At 36.7% G+C, this 23,844-nt stretch overlaps 1 protein-coding gene across 8 annotated transcripts in view; it reads left to right on the plus strand.

The window, feature by feature from the left end:
• Window positions 1–23,844, plus strand: part of Sema2a (Semaphorin 2a) — a 387,211-nt gene that overhangs the window by 285,404 nt on the left and 77,963 nt on the right. For all 8 annotated transcript variants that reach the window (XM_067774339.1, XM_067774346.1, XM_067774344.1 and 5 more), the window contains exon 5: window positions 8,869–8,937. In XM_067774339.1, the coding sequence (XP_067630440.1) occupies window positions 8,869–8,937 (69 nt within the window). The remainder of the gene's footprint in view (window positions 1–8,868; window positions 8,938–23,844) is intronic.

The raw sequence follows: 23,844 nt of genomic DNA on the forward strand, positions 1-23,844 counted from the left end.
TTAATTCATTACAAAAGACAGATAAAGCGACGAAACTTGGTAGATGAGTTGAACTTATGACGCAGAATAGAAAATTAGTAAAATTTTGGACAATGGGCGTGGCAACGCCGACTTTTAAAAGAAGGTAATTTAAAACTTTTGCAAGCTGTAATTTGGCAGTCGTTGAAGATATCATGATGAAATTTGGCAGGAACATTACTCCTATTACTATATGTACGCTTAATAAAAATTAGCAAAATCGGAGAAGGACCACGTCCACTTTTAAAAAAAAAATTTTTTAAAGTAAAATTTTAACAAAAAATTTAATATCTTTACAGTATATAAGTAAATTATGTCAACATTCAACTCCAGTAATGATGTGGTGCAACAAAATACAAAAATGAAAGAAAATTTCAAAATGGGCGTGGCTCCGCCCTTTTTCATTTAATTTGTCTAGGATACTTTTAACGCCATAAGTCGAACAAAAATTAACCAATCCTTTTGAAATTTGGTAGGGGCATAGATTTTATGACGTTAACTATTTTCTGTGAAAATGGGCGGAATCGGTTGATGCCACGCCAAGTTTTTATACACAGTCGTCCGTCTGTCCTTCCGCATGGCCGTTAACACGATAACTTGAGCAAAAATCGACATATCTTTAATGAACTTAGTTCACGTGCTTACTTGAACTCACTTTATCTTGGTATAAAAAATGAACGAAATCCAACTATAACCACGCCCACTTTTTCGATATCGAAAATTACGAAAAATGAAAAATATACCATAATTCTATACCAAATACGAAAAAAGGGATGAACCATGGTAAGGTAATTGGATTGTTTTTTTGACGCGAAATATAACTTTAGAAAAAACTGTATAAAATGGTTGTGACACCTACCATATTAAGTAGAAGAAAATGAAAAATTTCTGCAGGGCGAAATAAAAAACCCTTAAAATCTTGGCAGGTATTACATATATAAATAAATTAGCGGTATCCAACAGATAATGTTCTGGGTCACCCTGGTCCACATTTTGGTCGATATTTGGAAAATGCCTTCACATATACAACTACCACCACTCCCTTTTAAAACTCTCATTAATACATTTAATTTGGTACCCATATCGTACAAACTCATTCTAGAGTCACCCCTGGTCCACCTTTATGGCGATATCTCGAAAAGGCGTCCACCTATAGAACTAAGCCCCACGCCCTTTTAAAATACTCATTAACACCTTTCTTTTGATACCCATATTGTACAAACAAATTCTAGGGTCACCCCTGATCCACCTTTATGGCGATATCTCGAAACGGCGTCCACCTATGGAGCTAAGGATTAATCCCTTTTAAAATACTCATTAACACCTTTCATTTGATGCCCATATTGTACAAACAAATTCTAGGGTCACCCCTGGTCCACCTTTATGGCGATATCTCGAAAAGGCGACCACATATACAACAACCACCACTCCCTTTTAAAACCCTCATTAGTACCTTTAGTTTGATACCCATATCGTACAAACACATTCTAGAGTCACCCCTGGTCCACTTTTATGGCGATATTTCGAAACGGCATCCACCTATAGAACTAAGGCCCACTCCCTTTTAAAATACTCATTAACACCATTCGTTTGATGCCCATATGTACAAACAAATTCTAGGGTCACCTCTGGTCCACCTTTATGGCGATATCTCGAAACGGCGTCCACCTATGGAACTAAGGATTACTCCCTTTTAAAACCCTCATTAGTACCTTTAATTTGATACCCATATCGTACAAACGTATTCTAGAGTCAACCCTGATCCGCCTTTATGGCTATATCCCTAAATGGCGTCCACCTATAGAACTATGGCCCACTCCCTCATAAAATACTCTTTAATGCCTTTCATTTGATACACATGTCATACAAACACATTCCAGGGTTTCCCTCGGTTCATTTTCCTACATGGTTATTTTCCCTTATGTTGTCACCATAGCTCTCAACTGAGTATGTAATGTTCGGTTACACCCGAACTTAACCTTCCTTACTTGTTTTTTTTTTTTTTTTTTTTGTTTTACGAAATATATTAGATTAGATTCGTTTTGTTTTGTTGATTTGCCGATAGGGTGGATAATTGATGTATATTGAAATGATTTTCCGTCATCCTTTGTCAAATTTGGTTCGGAGACAAACCCGTTTCGAAGTTACGCCATTATCCTTCTCAAGAATGAAAAACGACACCGATGAATTTAACTTTATTTAATTGATGAAAATCTGCGCAGCACAAATTTATATAATTGCAGATGCTGCTCTCATACCACTAGATTCTAGGAAAATTTTTAAAAAAGTAGCACCACTCAAATTGGAAAATAAGCTCAGCTTCAATCTCCTCAGAGGTATTGTATTATTTTTTCGCTTCCTCCTTTTCTCTCCCTTCGTATCGCCACGGCTTGTTGTTGTTGTTGCGGTGCTTGGCACCATCCAGTAGGTGCGACCAATCACAAATTGTCGTCAATGTCCTCTAACAGGAGTCCAAGAAAACTTACTGTTTCAACAGGGGTGGACCATAATGAGAGGGCTGCTAGAGGCGATGGTTCCGCAATACAGTTAAATAGATGCTTGGTGTCATGTGACATATGTTTTGTATGTCGGGGTTGATTCTGGATAAGTAAGAGTTTATTTACCCTGTTCCAGTACCCAGATCGAAGTTGAGCTAGATTGATGCGCATTTCCCTTGGGAGAGTGCGTTCCTCCTCTGCTATTTTTGGGTATTGTTCTTTGAGTACAGGATTCACCGATCAATTCCTGGCATATAGGTCCGACGCCGGTGTGTGGATTTTACTGAGGACCTGCTTGCACTTTATAGCTTCATCGGCTGTGGTCTCAGGTACCGTATTTCCTCATAATGCTTACGAAGAGGACTCCTTAAGCTCCTGCGCGATGTAGGCTCATCTATCAGATGTCTGTTGGGATGCCCAAGTATCTGGGTATTCAACAGAAACTGTTTGGTTAGCATGTCATTTCTCTCCCTAATGGGGAGTATTCTCGCCTCATTATATAGATGGTGTTCTGGGGACATAAGAAAACAACCCGTGGCGGTTCTGAGGGCGGTATTTTGGCAGGCCTGTATTTTCTTCCAGTGAGTAGTCTTTAGGCTTCGCGACCATATCGGGGACGCGTAGCATTCAATCGGCAGGCCAACTGCATTGTAAGTGGTAATGATCCTTTTTTATCTTTACCCCAAGTACTACGAGCAAGAGATTTGAGGATTTTAATGCGGCTCTAGATTTTCGGTACAATTGCGTCTGCATGCTCACCAAAATGTAGATCCTGATCGAACGTCACACACAAGATTTTGGGGTGTAAGACAGTCGGTAGCGTGGTGCCATTGACGTGGATGTTCAAAATGGTCGACATTTGGGACGTCCGAGACGAAGAAACTGGAGAGATTAGGGAGATATCTGTTTATTTTGTTACAAAGCTCATCGATCTGTGGGCCTGGACCTGTGGCCATTATTGTGCAGTCATCTGCATAGTAAATGCTAGTGACACTTTCTGGTGGTGAAGATAGCTTTGATATGTAGAAGTTAAACAAAGCTGGGGATAGGACACCATCCTGTGGCACCCCTTGTTTAATTCTTCTTAGTTTGGATGTTGCGTTCCTGAATTGCACCGATGCTTGCCGCCAGACAGATAATTTGCGATCCACCAGACTTGGTGGAAGGGCCTTTTTCACCTTTTCACCAAGTTCAACAACGCTATGTAAAGTATTACATTCGCCGAACTTATTGTTGAACGTATGGTTCACAGCGAACACATAAATAGATTGTTTTTTTAATGCCATCTTTTTTTAAATAGTTTTATATTTATTAGAAAGGTATCAACAATATTGAAACTAAAGTAAATATTCCACAGTTTAATTGCATGCAAGAAATATTTATTTATTCATATTATAGTCTAGAATAATCAGAACCTTCTTACAGACTATTTACAAATGTATCTTAACTAAGAAATATTAAATAATCAAATTACTTCATTCAATAGCAATTTAAACCTAAATTTATTTAATTAAAAATCAATACCTATAGAATAGAGCAAATTAAACTCCTTCATTGCTCTAGCATTTGGAGAATTAGAAGCATAACTCATTCCAAATCTATGTAACCAGAAAAAATCGTGACATCGAAGGGTTCGCGATGGTACATTGAACTGTATGCGTTCCAAAAGATAGGGCGAGTCAACCATCCGCAACAGCATTGGTCTTCTACTAACTAATGATTTCAGGTTAATTTAAAGGCACCTATGTAGAACTGTATGTTGGGACAGGATCGTGAAAACGCAAAGACCGGAGAGCAAATCGCCAATATATATTTTTGAATATGCTGAAGTCGGTTTTTATGGCAAGCATGGTACTGCCTTGCGGCCACCGTGGTGTGATGGTAGCGTGCTCCGCCTACCACACCGTATGCCCTGGGTTCACACCCCGGGCAAAGCAACATCAAAATTTTAGAAATAAGGTTTTTCAATTAGAAGAAAATTTTTCTAAGCGGGGTCGCCCCTCTCGGCAGTGTTTGACAAGCGCTCCGGGTGTATTTCTGCCATGAAAAGCTCTCAGTGAAAACTCATCTGCCTTGCAGATGCTGTTCGGAGTCGGCATGAAACATGTAGGTCCCGTCTGGCAAATTTGTAAGGAAAATCAAGAGGAGCGCCACGCAAATTGGAAGAGAAGCTCGGCCTTAGATCTATTCGGAGGTTATCGCGCCTTACATCTATTTTTTTGTTTTTTATGGTATTAACTTCAAATGAATACAGCATATTCTAGCTTAGACCGGTTGTGAATAAAAGTTTTAAAGTATAAGGGTCACTAAAATCCATATGAGCGGTAGACTTCGCAACGACATAACTAATCTGACTGTGAAATAGAAACTTTTTATCAACGACTACAAGAAGATCTGATATTTCATCAACAACCATCAACGTAGAGTTCCCAATATGATAAGAAGCAGGAAGAACATTTCGAGTTTTAGCAAAGGTAATACTAAAACTTTACATATATTTAAAAGCAGATGATTCTCTCTACACCAGTCTATTACGTTATCCAAGATCCGCTTGGAGCATATTTCAATCGAATAATTTTTTTTACGTTTAATAGTTGTATAAAACTGATATTCTACTACTTTCGGGAAAATGGTCACACCCCTCTTTTATATGAAGGAATGATCGAAATTAGCCATCTTACATAGCTAAGATTTAAAATCCAAACAGCGTTTTCGAATCTGGGCTTTCGGTACGGAGTTATTACATTAAGTAGGAAACTATCGGCTTTATTGTATAAGATTTATACATTAACTTCATCAGCTTACCTTAAGTTTTATTTTGGAAAAGCTTTCAAATAATACCAGCAAATAATCTCGCCCCACAGTTCATACTCCAGACAAGTACCATGCAGTTTCGTCCAGCATATTTGCTTCTGTGACCTATTTTCTTATTCTTATAAAGATTAATCTAATTTCCAAAGTGTAAATATCTGAAAATAGTGTCATGTACAATTCCGAACTGGGGTTAATATAACTGTTAAATTGGGACATTGATGTACGATACATAGACTAGATATCCATTTCTTGTAATAGTAATTCATCTATGTCAGGTGATTTGCAAAAAACTATTATGTGAGACAGCATACAATCACAAACATTAGGGTACACTTTTTCGGGAACTTTTATCTGACAAAGCAAATCAAATATACATATTGATAAAAACAGGAATGCGCTTGCGAGTTCAACTCCCTGGAGAAAAGGCTTTGAAGAGATTTATAAGGTTTTATCAAAAATGTCATGTTGTGGCAATTTGTTCCAAGATATCTAAACATCCTTTAATAAAAGTCGTAAAATGTCGATTCAATGTAATGACTCCGCATAGAAGGTTCCAATTCTAAAATGGTCGTTGGCATTTTAAAGCCAAGTTATGTGAGATGGTTAGTTCTGCGGTGGCGAAATGTGGTGAACATCCTAAAACTGTAATCTACCAAGACATTTATTAAAATGCCCTTGTGTGTCAAATGTGAATTCTGTAACTGAAGGAGGTCATCTATAGCTAGGTTCCTCAATATAGAAGCGAATACACCGCCTTGAGGTTCATCTAGCTCTAAAAAATAGCTTTTTATTTTCTGTAACATAAATATCGCCCAACGAAGCATCATTGGACATATATCCATGCCAATCATAGCTTATTCGATAGCTCTGTAAGTCGTGTTATCAAAAGCCCCTGAGATGTCAGTAAAAGCGCTGAGAGTTTTTTTTACATACCAATGCCTATTAATTTTTTTCCTTGGCACTATGAATAGCCGTCTCCGTGTATTTTCCCGACTGATATGCAACTTTATTCCTAAACTGGCGGATTTTTTTTCATACCCTTTAAAGAGGCACTGAAATTAATGGGGTGATACGACTAGTGCAGTTGTTCAGGGTTCCCTGACTTTGGTAGCAATGATATCGTGTCCTCCGTCCACGTATACGACTAGTAGAGATGCCTTACATGAGTTGGATAAGGCTGATATGTCGTGTTGTCGAAAGCCCATTAATTTGTTTCCGTGCAACATCAATATTCGTTTATTCCTACACTGGTGGAGTGTGTTTATTTTTTCCATACCCATTGGAGAAACGAACTGAGGTTAATGGGACGATACGACTAAGGCAGTTGCTCGGTTTTACCTAGCTATGGTAGCAATAAAAACGTGATATCTTTTTATTTAGCAGAGCAGTGGAAATTCCGGATATAAGTTGGATAAAGCTGTCGGGTTATATGGTTTATTCCCAGCCGTTAGAGACAGGTATATACCTCTTACAATTCTGGTGACTTGAGTGGGCTGAAAGTAGACCAAGGCTATATCACGCGCTTTAGAGTGATGAGCTTTGCTGCTAGTCTTCTCTAAAAATAATAGCCTGTTATACAGTACGGAAAGTGAGTTTAAAGCATGTCTTTTTCGGCTGCTTAGAGTAGCTGCCATCTGCTTGTTAAGAGTGCGAGTTACAGTTCTGTGAACTCTAGAGAGGGCTTTTTGGATTCGCACCACTTTTGGAAGAACATCAATCCTGTCACAATGTTCTCTCCAGGTAGCTCTGTAAGACTTCCTAAGCTCTATATTTTACGATGTCAGCGTGATTCTGTACGGCTCCCAATCACTCAGAGCTTTTACTTTATTAAGCAGCTTGCTAGCTTGGCATCACAGCTGTCCAAGCCTTTTGTTCCTTCAAGGTACTCATCACGTTTAATACCTTCATTGAAAGCAGCTTGTTTGTTTGAGTAGAGCTGTTTAGCTTCCTTTTCAAGCTACTGCGCCATGGCTATGTATCGCTGTTTGATTCCGCTTCTTTAGTGATAAAACGAAAGAGTTTCCAGTTTGTTTTCCTAGGATTTCTAAAAGCTAGATTTTGCTTAGGAAAGTGACCAATTTAACTTGTTTATGGTCCGACATTGAATCCTTTCCTGATACTTGCCACTTAGTGCCAGCGATAACCATATTATGGCTACACAGAGTGAGATTTAGATCTTCACATCTAGTAGCATTTGCAAAAGTGGGTTCATTGCCCCGGCTAAAAAAAAGATTATATTATTACTACTACTTATGGAGGTATTCACATCTGTTGTTGATGTTTGTGCTCCCGTACACTGTTTGATGGGAGTTTGCAGTGGTAGAGCACTCTGGTAGAACACTCTGCTGACAGTATTTGATAAAGGCTTTAGGTTCAGTTCTTGGGGTCATATTCTCCTCACCTTGGAGGTATGCGGAATACTGCCTCTTGCTCACCGCCTGGGGTTGGCATTTTTGTCCACCTGCAGCTATATCAGCAGTCATGAAAACTGTGAAAGTGGCAGAAACCTTAGGTTATTGCTTAAAAGCATCGCCGCTCGGTGAAAGAGCTTTTGGCATAGATTAACTTACCATCAGTAGTGTTTAGGCCTTTTACGTCACCGGTGCTATCGGATGAAAGCTTTCCCCACACTTTATCGAACTAAACTTTTGCATAGGACGTCTGATACTGCCCTGGCGTGGGGAATATTCGCCGGGAGGCATTTTAGACCCCTTGATTTTTGAGCGTTTAATGGCAAGAGAAACACTACTTGAGGTCTTTTCAATCAAGAATACCCATCTTCATTGCCTTGTTGTTTTCCAACATAATAGCTTCGTCAGCCGTTGGTGTTTCGTGCTTCCTTCTCCCGTTTCTCCAGTGTGGGGGTCACACAAAGTAGTTGCCTTGCTGGCCGATTTTAGTGAACAGATTGCCAACCTCCGTTGCCTCCTTTAGCTTTTGGCCGCCTATGAAAGACCTGGGTGCTTCTTTAGTCTGAAAACAGTTAATAATAGATATTTATTAAAACGCGACAGGCACTTCGACTTTGGTTTAAACCAAGACATTCTCGTTGTGTGTTAAAATACTTCCCAGTCTAAGTTTTTACTATCTAAGGAATATTCCAAGGCGGTATTTTGTTTAATAGCTGAACAATAATTTCTTCTCATAAAAATAAGGCACACGCTAACTTAAAAAGTTAATTCAATGCAGCTAAGGAAGATATCGCGTAGATTACAATGACATTCTATACATTGGCGTATAGAACTTATGTGCAAATGCAAAATGAAACTGTCACAGTCAAATTGAAATGTCAATGTAAATGGAATATACAACGTACCTGCATCTATCCTATTAAAAAATTAAAAAGATTGCAAATTTCTAGTTAAATTCAATATAATTGAATTTATAAGTCACTATTTGTTTGTTCGTACATACAGATACTCTTATTCATACTATTTATGTAAGAATTATATACTTTTATATGTAAATGCTCCAATTTATATTTCATATATGTATGTATATATTTTTTTATTTTTATTTTTTTCTCCATCTTCCACAGCGCGATGTTATTAACTTGGAACCAACACGCGACGATGTTGTCAGCTGCGTCTCTAAGGGAAAAAGCCAGGTAAGCTAAATCCACATACGAATACGAATGACATACCTATCTTAGCTTAACTCCTTTAGCTTATTTTTTTATTGGTAAATATTGAATTGGATTGCAGCGGTTCAATTCAAAATTTTTACAAAGCCTCTCAAAGCATATAATAAAATTCGCTTTTGTGGATATTCCGTCCGGGTGGCAGGCATTCACTTCATGAAATGGTGACTATTGGCAACAAAATGCTTGAGATGTTTTCATATCCCAATAAACAACAGGAAAAGCTTGTCTCAAGTTTTTTAGAGAGAACACAATTGTTATATTTATTTTATTTTTTCAAGATCATGGTTTCGAATCGAGCCCAAAGCCTTTACAATAATATTTTTTTTTTATAAATGTGTCTTAGTTCAAAATCATGATTCAATCACATGAGGTTTGCTCGGCTGTCAAATTTTTGGACAATTGCCGCCATTTTTCGAAAAATAGTAGTAGTAGAAATAGAAAGCAATCAGTTTACAAATACCCGATAAGTACTGAACTGCATAATTCCTTAGAACAATTTTTTTAATTTTATGATGAACTAGCAGACCCGGCAGCCGTTATTCTGCCCTAAATTTGGTCTATCTGCATACATTTTAATAAGCTTTTTCCGTCTAACTCTGCCCTTCCACCCTCTTCACTTTTTCCTAATCTTTTTATTCACTCCACCCTCCGTCTTTTTCGCTTCATTTATCTCTATCTTCGTCCCCTCCTTCTCTCTTTTCTCTTCTCTCAAGTTCTTCTCATTCTTCTTAATCCCTTATTGCCAGTCCCAGAGGGTGGTATGTATTTTGGTCCAGTCCCATGCCGAGTCCCATTCCCCCAGTCCCACTCCGAGTCTCTGGTCTACTTCCTGGAAAAAATAATCGTAAATATTAATATAGGCAAATTTGTATACCAAATTTCAAGTAATTCGAATAGGACGTATGTAAATAGGTATGTGGGTAATATTAATTCATATCTTTTAATTTCGGCTTCGCATGCATATCTATCAGTTTTGCTAGGTTGATGTGACTAAATCGAAAATCACAATAAAAATTACTTTAAAGCCCTCAGCAACAGCTTTCATTTGATATCCATATTACACACACATTCTAGGGGTATCCGGGTCCACGTTTTGGCCTATATCTCGAGACCCTAGTCACCCAGCGGCATACAACTTACTTTGTATTAAAGCACACATTAACAGCTTCAATTTGATACCCATAATGTAAAAAACCCATCTTAGTGTTGCACTGATCCACGTTTTGGCCTATATCTCGAGGCCCTAGTCACCAATAGGTATGAAAACTACCCTGTACTAAAGCACTCATCAACAGCTTCAATTTGATACCCATAATGTAAAAACACTGTCTAGGCGTTCACAGGCCCACGTTTTGGCCTATATCTTGAGACCCTAGTCACCCAGGGGTATGAAGATTACCCTCTATTAAAGCACTCATCAACAGCTTTCATTTGTTATCCATATTCTATAAACACATTCTGGGGGTACCCGGGTCCACGTTTTGGCCTATATCTCGAGACCCTAGTCACCCAGGAGTATGAAAATTACCCTCTACTAAAGCACTCATCAATAGCTTTCCTTTGATATCCATATTCTAAAAACACATTCTAGGGGTACCCGGGTCCACGTTTTGGCCTATATCTCGAGACCCTAGTCACTCAGGGGTATGAAAATTACCCAATACCATTCTCAAGGCTCGGCGAAAAAGTTTGTATAATGGTTTAGCTATATTGATGTATAGTTTTTGATTCTATAAGCCTCATACAAACGGACATTCATCTTTATATATGGGGTATTCTATCCCATTTCGACCAATTTTGAACCCGACCCCTTTAGAATTGGCTCAAAGTTTTTCTTCTTTTTCTAGCTTACGAAAGACGTTTTTCAGAATTTTTTCAAATTTTTTCATCCAACTCAAAAAAAGTTATGAATTTTTAAAAAAACACCGTTTTTGTTTTCAAAATGCTATAACTTTTTCAAAAATTGACCGTTTGTGATCTTTTTTTTTTTAATTTGTTTTTAAATGTACTTTTCGGAAAAAATACAAAAAAATTTTTAAAGTTTTTTTGTTTTAATTTTTCAGTTTTTCGAGATTTTTCGAATTTCGCCATTTTTTTTTTCTCATAAAAAACTTCAATCAATTCCGCAATCATCCCCACTAATCCCAGAGTGGGCCGATTTTTTTTATATTTTTTTTTTATTTAATTGAAAAAAAAAATTTTCAAAAATAAATTCGAAAAACCTCGAAAAGCTGAAAAATTTAAAAAAAAACTTTAAAAATTTTTTTGTATTTTTCCGAAAAGTACATTTAAAAGCAAATTTAAAAAAAAAAGATCCCAAGCGGTAAATTTTTGAAAAATTTATAGCATTTTGAAAACAAAAACGGTGTTTTTTTAAAAATTCATAACTTTTTTTGAGTTGGATGAAAAAATTTGAAAAAATTCTGAAAAACGTCCTTCGTAAGCTAGAAAAAAAAGAAAACCTTTGTTCGAAATGGGATGGAATACCCCATATATAGATTTATTAAGCATGCCATGATCTATTAATGTGGCTGAACATAGGTTTTATGAAAAGAACGGACTTCAAAGAATTGATCTCTTTCGTAAACCTATGAACATACGAAACCTAAACCAATTCAAAATTCATCGTACAACGTCAAAAACTCGACTAGTAAATCGATTGACGTAAAAACTTCATTAGTAAATAATGGAGATACCATAACGAAATGTACTCATTGAGCATGTTAACTTATTCATTCCGTAATTGCGGAACATTCATCTCCATTTAAGAATCGGTTTATTTTTGGAATATTATGTACATATATACTTATTTGATGTTGTTACGAATATTAGCAAAGCTAAGGGTGCTGCTATCTCTAAGCCGATGCTAAGCAGTGACGTGAATTCACATCAATAATTCAATCGTTATGTATCTACATATACGAACCAATAATTGCGTCTTATGTACCATGTACGTATACGAGCAGCGGAGAGTCAATGCACAAACACATGCATATATCTGAGATACTCCTGACAGTATGCAATGGGAGAAGCTATAAAATCGTGCAATTGTAGTTACAGCTGAGAAGTTTGAGAGCTGGTGGACTAGAAGATTCTGAAAGTGGAAGCGCCTAGAAGATGCAACGTTGAAATCAGAGAGTATAAAAGGCAGCAATTGTAGAGGCGCTGGAATTCAGTTTGAGTTGAGCTATCAAGCAGTTATTGATTAAGCACGCAATGTGGCGGGCAATAGTAGAGTTTCATTTGAACTATCAATCAGTTTGGTTGTTAAGCAAGCTAGTTGCAAAGTATAAGTGTTATTGTGAAGTACTTTAATAAAGGTCGTTTTCCATTATTCAATATTGGAGTTATTTATTCAACAAGTTTAGCGATACGAACTTAGCAAAAGGGAAAATAAGAGGATTTGCAAGTAAATTCGTTACAATATATTCGTACCTTGTGAAGTAGTATCAAACGAACGAGTTTCGAATATTCTAAATTAACGGTTTATCCGGAACACCTCCATGAATACTTAACGGGAAAGAGTTTTCCGAAATTTCAGAATAAAAAGGTGAATACTCCCTGTGTAGCAGGAGCGCACAAAAGCTTAACTCTTCTTTTAAAGTCAAGGCCGGAATATAAAGTTCTAAGACAATAAGCCATTTTTTTATATATATTTTTTTGTTAGTTCATTGCGGCTTCTGAGTAGAATATCACCCCATGTCGGCTGCTTGTTAAAAATCGTCCTATCTCAAAATATTTTTCAAAAATTTCCCAATTCAGGATTTTTCAAATATTAGAATTAGATTGAAAAACGTCTTATCTCAGAATGATTTTCATTAACTCCCTCTTATTTCAAAATGCATTAAACTTATGCTCAGATAGGGAGTTTTTGAAACAAATTTTGAGATACTGTATTTTTGAATAAAATTCTGGCGTACGGCATTCTTGAAACAAATTCTAAAAAAACAATGACCAAACCAACATAACTCTTTATCAATTCACGAAATATTTAGTAGAAAATGAATTATTTCCCCCAAACCCTTTTGCTATTTACAAATTTATTATCACTACTTACGCCCCGATTCTAGTGTGGTAACAACATTCTTCACCACGGTAACGAAATCATGTGGCAACTTTTACACCTTTTTGGTATTCTATCCGCGAAAGTAGCCGGATAATTTTTTACACACAAAAGTAGGTGGTTACATCGAAATAACAACACAACATCTGTTGTTTAGAAAAAGGAAAAACGGAAAAATAAAGAATTGTAAGCGCATATAAGTAAAGATAATAGTAAATAAAATAATTTAAAAAAAAATTTTAAGTTAAACGGTTTTATTGAAAACAATACTTACATGAAATAATAATAATACGAAAAGCTAGAAAATAATTAGGTAGGTCCTAGGTACTAGTCATCACACTCCTTATCAATCTAGGGCGTTGATCAGACAATTAAATAAAAGTGTTGGGCGCGTGAAATTTCTAAAAATGTGATGTGTAGCATAACCTGATTAAGGTTCAGTTGGTTTTACTTATGACTATCAATAGAAATATGACGCGTCCAACGCTTTTATTTAATTGTCTGATCAACGCCCTAGATTGATAAGGAGTGTGATGACTAGTACCTAGGACCTACCTAATTATTTTCTGGCTTTTCGTATTATTATTATTTCATGTAAGTATTGTTTTCAATAAAACCGTTTAACTTAAAAATTTTTTTTTAATTATTTTATTTTCAAGTTTTTAGTCTTTATTTAATTTCCTATTATTTCTCATTCTATTTAGTTAATTTAGTGACTCATTATTACAAGGACTCTTTCCTGAAAATTTGTTCCAACCTAAGTCCTCAATACATAATCCTTCCAAAGACTTTACTCGACTCTGCGCCACGTATGCTTGTCCCTCCTCCAACTCCAAAATATTTTGATGTCACTTCTACTGGACTGTGTGCGATATTTGTTCCAAATATGAGCCAAATCGGGCATCATAGGTCGCTTTCTATTCATGTGTGTATTATGTGTGCCAAATATGGACCAAATCAAATCGGACCACAAATACGATTTTTGTGAATATCTCGATCCTTGCGCCACCTAGCGGCTATTTTTTTCATAAGTCGCTTTTTATTCTTGCATGTATTATGTGTTCCAAATATGAGCCAAATCGGACCACAAATACGATATTTGTGAATATCTCGATCCATGCGCCACCTAGCGGCGATTCTATTCTTGCATGTATTATGTGTTCCAAATATGACCCAAATCGGACCACAAATGCGAATTTTGCGAATATCTCGATCCATGCGCCACCTAGCGGCGTTTTTTTCACAGGTCGATTTCTATTCTTGCATGTATTATGTGTTCCAAATATGAGCCAAATCGGACCACAAATGCGAATTTTGCGAATATCTCGATCCTTGCGCCACCTAGCGGCGATTTTCTTATTATTGCATTGTCATCGGGTTCTGAACTATATACCAAGTTTCAAGCTTGTAGCTTATCGGGAAGTTACTTAAATTTCAATTACAAGATTCGTTCACAACGGCCGGCCTGTCAACTCAAGCTAAATAAAACCGTTTAAAAAGTGTTGCCTCTTGCTATACATATTTGTTTATATTATGTACTTTCACAGAATAAATTACAATATACCTATGTAGAAACTTATCATGCATAATATGCATATACACATCGTCCCGTTTATTCGTTAACCTCGTATCTACAAGTGAGACATTTTCGGTAAAGCGAACACGGTTGCCACAACATGTTTTCATTTGGACCAAAATTCATCGAAAAAAAGGACCAAATTTTTGTTTTATTTTATTAGTATAAAATAAAAATTTTTAAGATGTTTCCATATAAAAATTTACTAAATATAGTGAATACTTTCCTTTAATTCAAACTGAACAAAAAAATATATGTGCATGCAACCAAAAATGGTACTATATTTTGACATAGGATAAGTCTATGTCTTTCACCAACCAAACGCTGTGAACCTAGTTTTGGTCACAAAGCTCTTGGTTCTAGCATTATGTTGTTGATTGCAATGAAATAAAATGTATAGTGCAGTTAGGTTTCAGTAAGAAACGGTTCAAAATTTGCGTTCTGGTGTCGCCGAACTATGTATTTGGAAAACTCAATAATTCATAAATGAAACTGGGCAATTTTGTTAGTGCTATTTTTATAGATGCTTACTTTTTCCCTTAACGTTTAAACCTAGATTCAGTAAGTGTGAGTTTTGATCCCAGACCTCAGGAGTTTTGCTAATACCTACGGAAATAATTTTATACTAAATATTTCTTCCGAAATCAAATCTCTTTTGCATTTGCTTCCTTCTGTATTTGAGTTAAAATTATTCTTGTGCCAAGATACTTAGTTTTCAATTACCTTGCGTGGCTTAACACCACAATAGTCCTGAACTCCTTGAACTCATTGAGCAGGGTGAGAAAGATTTAAATATCAAAGTGCCAAAAGAGAAGTAACGCATAAAATTTCTTTGTATAAGTTTTTTTGAAAGTGGTAGGCTAACAGCAGAGTGCTCGCTATAAGCTATGCTAGGCGAGAAGCAATTTTTATTTTCATATATTTTACAGTGTTGTATAACCGATCGAAATATCTAGCCGTTATTAATATTATTATAAAACAAGAGTTTTTTTTTTGATTAGGCGGTTATTTCATCAACAATTAACGAAAATGTGTTTGCCAACATTTTTCTTTTTAATGCCTGGCATAAATTATATCCTAGGTGAAATGTTATTGTTCTCGTACATTTTATTGACTGAGCAATTTTTTATGGTAAGAGTTCCATTGAAGTAAATTCAAAATTATATGAGGGCTAACGAAAGTGTGGCGAATTTTTGGGCAATATTGTGTATTTTTACCTGAGTGAAAAAGAAAGAAAAGTACCAATCGTGGCTACTGCCTAAAAAGGACCAAAATTGAAGAAAAGGGACCAGCTGACCAACTGGGTTTGGAAGGGACCATTTTTGGTCCAAATGGACCAAAGTGGCAACCGTAAAAGCGAGGAAAACTACCTTTCAAATTTCTGCACAGACGCTGGTGAGTTTTTCATTGATGACAGCGTTACCACTTGGGCCAGAATCGCGGATAAAAGAACGATATTCGGTTACATAATGTTCTGGGTACTATTTTACCGGTAACGCTCAGAATCGTGGCGTTAAGGTACTTTTCTACTAAAATTTTCGCTGAAGTGGATTAAATTATTCCCCTTTTTCCTTACTTCATAAAAGCAACCCGTCCAGATGGGTTCGGCTCAAGCTTAAGACCTCAACAATAATGATTTTATCTTTTTTTCTATTTCGTTCTTAAATATATGAAAAACAACCAAAGCAATAGGAATCTGTTTATTTCATATCTAATTAACAGTCAACTTTTTGTTAAACAACAGCGGCCATCGCATTGTCGATGAATTATACATACAATAAAAATTAAAATTAAAACTACAAACATTTAATTGAAACCAACTGCTGAACTGATGACTAAGAATTACGAATGACTGTAAGTCGACAGCCATATTTTGTTAATAAAGCATTATCTATTGGTGCTTACAACAACAACACCAAAATAACATGTAGTTGTAGAAGTCAGCAATGTAAATCGTCGTATTAGCACATGGTGATAGTGATAAGATTACTGTTAAGACAGAAATTGATCGTGGGATTTTTTTTCCGGAGGATCTAATACGTTGCAGCCGAAATATTTACGCCTTGTCCTTGCAAAGGCTGACTACACAATATCAACTCGTCATTCCCCAAACAGCTTACACATTGGACCCTATGCATGATATTTAGGAGCACCGAATGGACACGAATTACCATAGGATGTATATGAATTTTTATTAAACCCTTTGAACATTTCAAACCAACATCTGGCTACTAAGACCTCAGCAACTGGACAAGGGCTTGCTAAATTGACTCGAGACCATGCTGTATAACAGCAGAGAGTTTATGGCGCGATCCCAAAATCTGAATTTTTCTCCTTACAAAAAAAGTATTCAGGCCTTACAGAGTTCTGACCTAACGGCCAAAAACATGATGTTAGCAACGGCAACACGGCTTAAGGCCTCGGGACAGCTTGAGTGCAGGCCTTATGGCCAGAGCAGTATAGCGCCATCTAATGTCGGGCAAAGGGAATGTATGTTCCCGTGCCTGAACTTCGAAAGAGAAATTGGTGTCACAATTGAGCCGGAGGGTTAGTGCCGTGGTGCAGAAATGGCAGAACATGCTATACACGTGTACACGGATGGTTCCAAATTAATGTAAGGGGTTGGGTCTGCTGTTTACTGTGTCGACTTAGAAATAAGTAGATCCTACAGGCTGTCAGATTACTGCAGCGCCTTTCAGGCGGAAATTATAGCAGTGAAGAAAGCAGCAGAAATTCTGGAGGAAGCGTGCTTAAGACGCAGTCGCGTCAACTTATATATTGACAGTCAGGCTGCGATTAAGGCAATAATCGCACACAGTACTTCATCAAGATGTGTTCTGGAATGCAAAAGAGCATTGAAAAAACTTCGCTCAGGCCAGACCATACATCTTTACTGGGTTCCCGGTCATAAAGGGATTGAAGGTAACGAAAAGGCCGATGGGTTGGCAAAGGAGGGTGCAACACTCGCTGAGTCGACAATAGACGTCCCAATCCGTTTGGGAGAAATCAAAAGGAGACAAGAGTTGCAAATGATCCATCAAGCAGGAAAGACGTGGAAAAAAGCGCGGGGCTTCAAAATTTCTAAGATCATGTGGAAAGCCTACGATATTCGACTCACAAAGTGGCTCATATCTCTGAAGAGAGAAGACTTAAGGCCCACGATGCGCATACTGACTGGGCACTGCCTTCTGGCGTCACATGCTTATAAGATAGACCTCGTCAGTAACAGCAAGTGTAGGAAGTGTGAGCTGCAGGAAGAAACGGTTGAGCACGTTCCGTGTTCATGTCCTGCATTAAGCTGGGTCCTAGAAAACTGCTAGTATTTGCCATGAGGACGGAGTTATTCTATATATATGTCCTGGTACCTGATTGGGGTTCTTCCGTTTGGTCGTCAAACAAATTCTGGTAACATTATGGACACATTCAGTCTATGTGAGGTCTGTATCGACCTACCAGTTCAACCTAAGCTAGCCCACAGCGTTCTAAAAATAACGAGAACAGGCTTATTGGTCTTAAGTCTTTGGGAATGATGTCAAAGTTTTTCCATGCACTTTGGGATAGAGCATGAACATATTTCAAGGCCTGGGGAACAAGGCTCATCATCAGACAAATGGACCAAATAAAAGTAATCCAGCTGCAGGAAATAAAACTAGGAACCTTGCAAGGTCTAAGTATAATTTATATACTATTTGATTTAAAAGTACTTTAAGTAATTTTAATAATCAACGTTACCAGTTAAAAATACTGAGGATGGATTATACTGTCATGCTCGTAATTGTCAATGCTGCAGTGGGTCAGCTCGAATTGGGATATATTGAAGCGCTTATTAATCAAAATTAAGTGCTGCCTTATACCTAGCAACTTATTTAAGTTGTGATGTACCAAAAATGTTTGTTGGTGATATTTTTTTGCACACATATGTTCACCTATATACACACATCCATATGCAGTTGTATTTTCGTCGTTATCGCGAATGCCATTTTTAAAAATATGCTCCTTGCAAACGTTTGCAACCAACTTTAAGCAAATTCTTTCTTTGTGTTTTATCCCATTTATCGTTTTACTTCAATTCTATTGATTTCTTTGTTTGAATGTGTGCGCCTAAGTACATGAGGTGCACATAAATACAGGTTACTAGTTGCAAATGTTTGCTTCTAATTGATATGTAGACCTGTAGTAGGATTTTTTTGTGTTTTAACCTATCGAGACTCAGCCACAAAAAAGCATTTTCTTAATTTTTATTGCTGTAACTAACCAAGACGTACTGAAGTATGCATTTACACGTTTCATTGCAAAATTTCAGGTGAACTGCTTCAGAACATCATTAATTGCCTTGTTGTCCACCACGGGACAGCCTATCGAAGAATATCCGAGTCTTAATTCCTACTGATTTAGGTATACCTCCAACTCCATTCCGATTATCTCTCTCGCTTCTTCTTTATTTAAGCCGAATCTTCTTTCTCCTCATGCAGGCTGCAGTATCCAAGGTTTCTGGCTGGATAATTTCCATCACAAACTGCCTACGTCCTGTTTGTGATGCCTTAAGGGTACACGCCAAGCGTTCGCCCTCAGAGTTTGTTAGGGTCACCATACCTTGAAAGAGATTGAACATTCATAACGCTGCCCGCTGCTGTATGGGGGCTCCCTTATGAGCTCTGCTTCCAACCGTCATCCACTTACCTTCTCTGCTCGGACTTGCCTGCCGCTCCTCCTTTCGTCATGTTGACTTTCATCGCGCTGACATTCATCTCGACGTCGGACTTATCACTTATCATTATCTTGGCTTGCGCACCTACTCTCCATCCTTATCATCGTGAAAGCTCATAATTTATACTTTTTGATCATACGATCTCCTGTACGACAGGGCGAACTTAACGGTCCGTTATTAAACAAATGAAAGCACAATTCAACAGGTGTGTTAAGGCCACTATTGCTACTCCAGGTGGCCTGGTACAAATACAACGAAATATACCTCTGCTGCTAATCCTCCAATAAGCACGGCCCGCATAACAAATTACGTTAGAAGGTTTGCAATTCTTGGTCACCAAGCTACCGGCTATATTTTGTATTTCAAAAAAGGTCGTCGAAACAAGCAACTTAGACCCTAATTCCTATATAAGACGCCTTCCCTAGATAGATAGTGGGTATATATTTATCATTTGAAACCAGTATTTATAACAATGGTTCAATCCAATCCTATGTATCAGTGAAAATGCTCGGCACTAGCATGCTTATATTTCAAGCCCATTTAACATTTATATCATTTTTGATGCAAAGAAGTTAATTATACCCAGCAGAGAAATACAAAGCTAATCAGAAACCACAATTTTACGAAGCATGTCCACCGATTTTTTTTTTTTTTTTTTATTCTCGCGGCATGGTCACAACCGACCCACTATTAACAACATAGCTTAGCAATAATTGAGATATCTATGAACATTTGGATGACTGGCTTATTTTGTACCCAGAACAGATTGGTATTGGAAATTGGAAAAATCAGACGATAAGGAACGTTCAATATCGTAAATTTTGAAAAATTTAAAAGTGAGAAACTTCATTAAAAAAATAATGATTAAGTGGAGAAACTTGGGTAGTGAATTTATGTTATAAAGTAAGATGGTTTTTCTAAGGTTATCTTCACAGAATTCGCAACTGGAATTGACTTAACGTGAATTGACTTGACTGGATTTGACTTGACTTGATTTGATTTGATTTTACTTGACTTGTCTTGACTTACCTTGATTTTCCTTGACGAAATGCTTCTAAATTTAAAGAAGTTTTTCTACAGCTTTTTCATATTCAACCTAGTTATGAAATAGCTTAAAACTAATTAGTTTGACTGCCGGCTGTCTACATACAGTGAGTGTCACCTTATTTGATGCAGCCACAAAAATTACATTTAAACGCCCATAACTTTTGAACCAATGAAGATATTTGGAAAAATCAATAGTCTTAATAAAAGTAGCATTGTTTTCTACTTAAAAAACATGTCATGTAAAAAAAAATTTTCACTTAATCCTTGCAAACCAATAAAAAATGAAAAACCAGTATATTTCACATGAGCAGCTTATTTGATGCACTCAGCTTTTAATGGTAGTGATCACGTTGCCTTGGCTTTTTGGTAAAAAAAAATGACGCTATCCACAAAATAATTGTTTTTTCATAGAATTAGTACATTTTTTAGCGTGAATGAGTAATTTGATTACTAAGAACAAAAAAATGGGACGACGCACCAGTGTAGAACAACGAGAATTGGTAATTCACCACTTTAAGAATGGGAAAAGTCAGCGTTCAATAGCTGAAATGGTTAATATTCCATCGTCTACAGTTCAGCACATAATCGAACGGTTTTTAAAAGAAAATCGTGTAAAAAACAAGGGCAGAGAAGCGCCAAATAAAATATTTACACAAACTGACGAACGATATATCGTTAGAAAAATTAGTGAAAATCCCAAATTGTCGGCACAAAAATTGGCTGATCAAGTGAAAAGCTTCCTTGGGAAGGAATGTAGTGCATCAACTATCCGCCGTATCTTACGATCACATGATTTTCATGGCCGAGTTTCACTCAAAAAGCCGTTCATTAATTCAAAAAATAAGGCTAGTCGTTTGAAATTGATTGTAAGGACTAAATAAAAAATGTCTAGTATTTGTAATGATTTTTAAATAAAAAACAATGCTAATATTACTGTGTCTTTTATTTTTTTTGAATATCTTTTTTTGATCAAAAGATATGGGCGTTTAAATGGAATTTTTGTGGCTGCATCAAATAAGGTGACACTCACTGTATGCACTTCAGCAATATATGCGCTTATTTGCTCTTATTTTTTCATTCGACATACATAGAAGAAGAAAAAGGAAAAGCAAACGAAAATGTCGTGGGTGGCTACCAACGATTTGATTGATTTTTATATCATCTTCAGTATGCAGAAAATGTGAAATGAAATAACGCGATTCCTCTTCACCAACTATTGAAGTACATTGCATTTATTGCCGCGTGATTGCGGTTGCTGCTGCTGCACGCACACACTCACCCACACGAGCATGTATACATCCGCGCAACGCCTTATAAATGTTGAGTTTTTTTTCGCGTTTAAAAATCTCGTTTATTTTCTGTAGCTTTAAATTTGTGCATTCATTCACTATGCTGCTGTCTCTGTTGTTGTTGTTATTACTGTTGCCTGACTGTAACTGCCCCAATCGACATTGCAACATCTTGCAATTTTCTTTATACTTCTTTATAGCTGTTTCTTCATATTCTGCTGCTGCATACAGTTCAATCAATATGGCAAAAGGATTATTGTGTGAAATTCTGTGAAATTTATTTTTCCAACATTTTTGTTATATATTTATTTTCTTCATATTTTTCAGTATACCTTTTTATGCTCAGCGCGTAGTCAGCATAAAATTTGCTGCAATCGCTTTATTTGCAATGTTGCAACATAATTTGCGGCTTGAATTGTTTTTATACTCAGTTGAGCAGAGCTCACAGAGTATATTAAGTTTGATTGGATAACGGTTGGTTGTACATATATAAAGGAATCGAGATAGATATAGACTTTCATATATCAAAATAATCAGGATCGAAAAAAAATTTGATTGAGCCATGTCCGTCCGTCCGTCCGTCCGTTAACACGATAACTTGAGTAAATTTTGAGATATCTTGATGAAATTTGGTATGTAGGTTCCTGAGCGCTCATCTCAGATCGCTATTTAAAATGAACGATATCGGACTATAACCACGCCCACTTTTTCGAATCGAAAATTTCGAAAAACCGAAAAAGTGCGATAATTCATTACAAAAGACAGATAAAGCGACGAAACTTGGTAGGTGAGTTGATCTTATGACGCGGAATAGAAAATTAGTAAAATTTTGGACAATGGGCGTGGCACCGCCCACTTTTAAAAGAAGGTAATTTAAAAATTTTGCAAGCTGTAATTTGGCAGTCGTGGAAGATATCATGATGAAATTTGGCAGGAATGTTACTGCTATTAGTGTATGTACGCTTAATAAAAATTAGCAAAATCGGAGAAGGACCACGCCCACTTTTAAAAAAAAAATTTTTTTTTAAGTAAAATTTTAACAAAAAATTTAATATCTTTACAGTATATAAGTAAATTATGTCAACATTCAACGCCAGTAATGATATGGTGCAACAAATACATAAATAAAAGAAAATTTCAAAATGGGCGTGGCTCCGCCCTTTTTCATTTAATTTCTCTAGGATACTTTTAACGCCATAAGTCGAACAAAAATTAACCAATCCTTTTGAAATTTGGTAGGGGCATAGACTTTATGACGTTAACTGTTTTCTGTGACAATGGGTGAAATCGGTTGATGCGACGCCCAGTTTTTATACACAGTCGTCCGTCTGTCCTTCTGCATGGCCGTTAACACGATAACTTGAGCAAAAATCGACATATCTTTAATGAACTTAGTTCACGTGCTTACTTGAACTCACTTTATCTCGGTATGAAAAATGAACGAAATCCGACTATGACCACGCCCACTTTTTCGATATCGAAAATTACGAAAAATTTTAAAAATGCCATAATTCTATACCAAATACGAAAAAAGGGATGAAACATGGTAAAGTAATTGGATTGTTTTATTGACGCGAAATATAACTTTAGAAAAAACTTTATAAAATGGTTGTGACACCTACCATATTAAGTAAAAGAAAATGAAAAGTTCTGCAGAGCGAAATAAAAAACCCTTAAAATCTTGGCAGGCACTACATATATAAATAAATTAGCGGTATCCAACAGATGATGTTCTGGGTCACCCTGGTCCACATTTTGGTCGATATCTGGAAAACTCCTTCACATATACAACTACCACCACTCCCTTTTAAAATACTCATTAACACCTTTCATTTGATACCCATATAATACAAACAAATTCTAGGGTCACCCCTGGTCCACCTTTATGGCGATATCTCGAAACGGCGTCCACCTATGAAACTAAGGATTACTCCCTTTTAAAATACTCATTAACACCTTTCATTTGATACCCATATTGTACAAACAAATTCTAGGGTCACCCCTGGTCCACCTTTATGGCGATTTCTCGAAACGGCGTCCACCTATGGAAATAAGGATCACTCCCTATTAAAATGTTCATTAACCCCTTGCATTTGATACCTATATCGTACAAACAAGTTCTAGGGTCACCCCTGGTCCACCTTTATGGCTATATCCCTAAATGGCGTCCACCTATAAAACTATGGCC

The sequence above is a fragment of the Eurosta solidaginis genome, chromosome 3, assembly GCF_040869045.1.
Source record: "Eurosta solidaginis isolate ZX-2024a chromosome 3, ASM4086904v1, whole genome shotgun sequence".
NCBI lineage: Eukaryota > Metazoa > Arthropoda > Insecta > Diptera > Tephritidae > Eurosta > Eurosta solidaginis.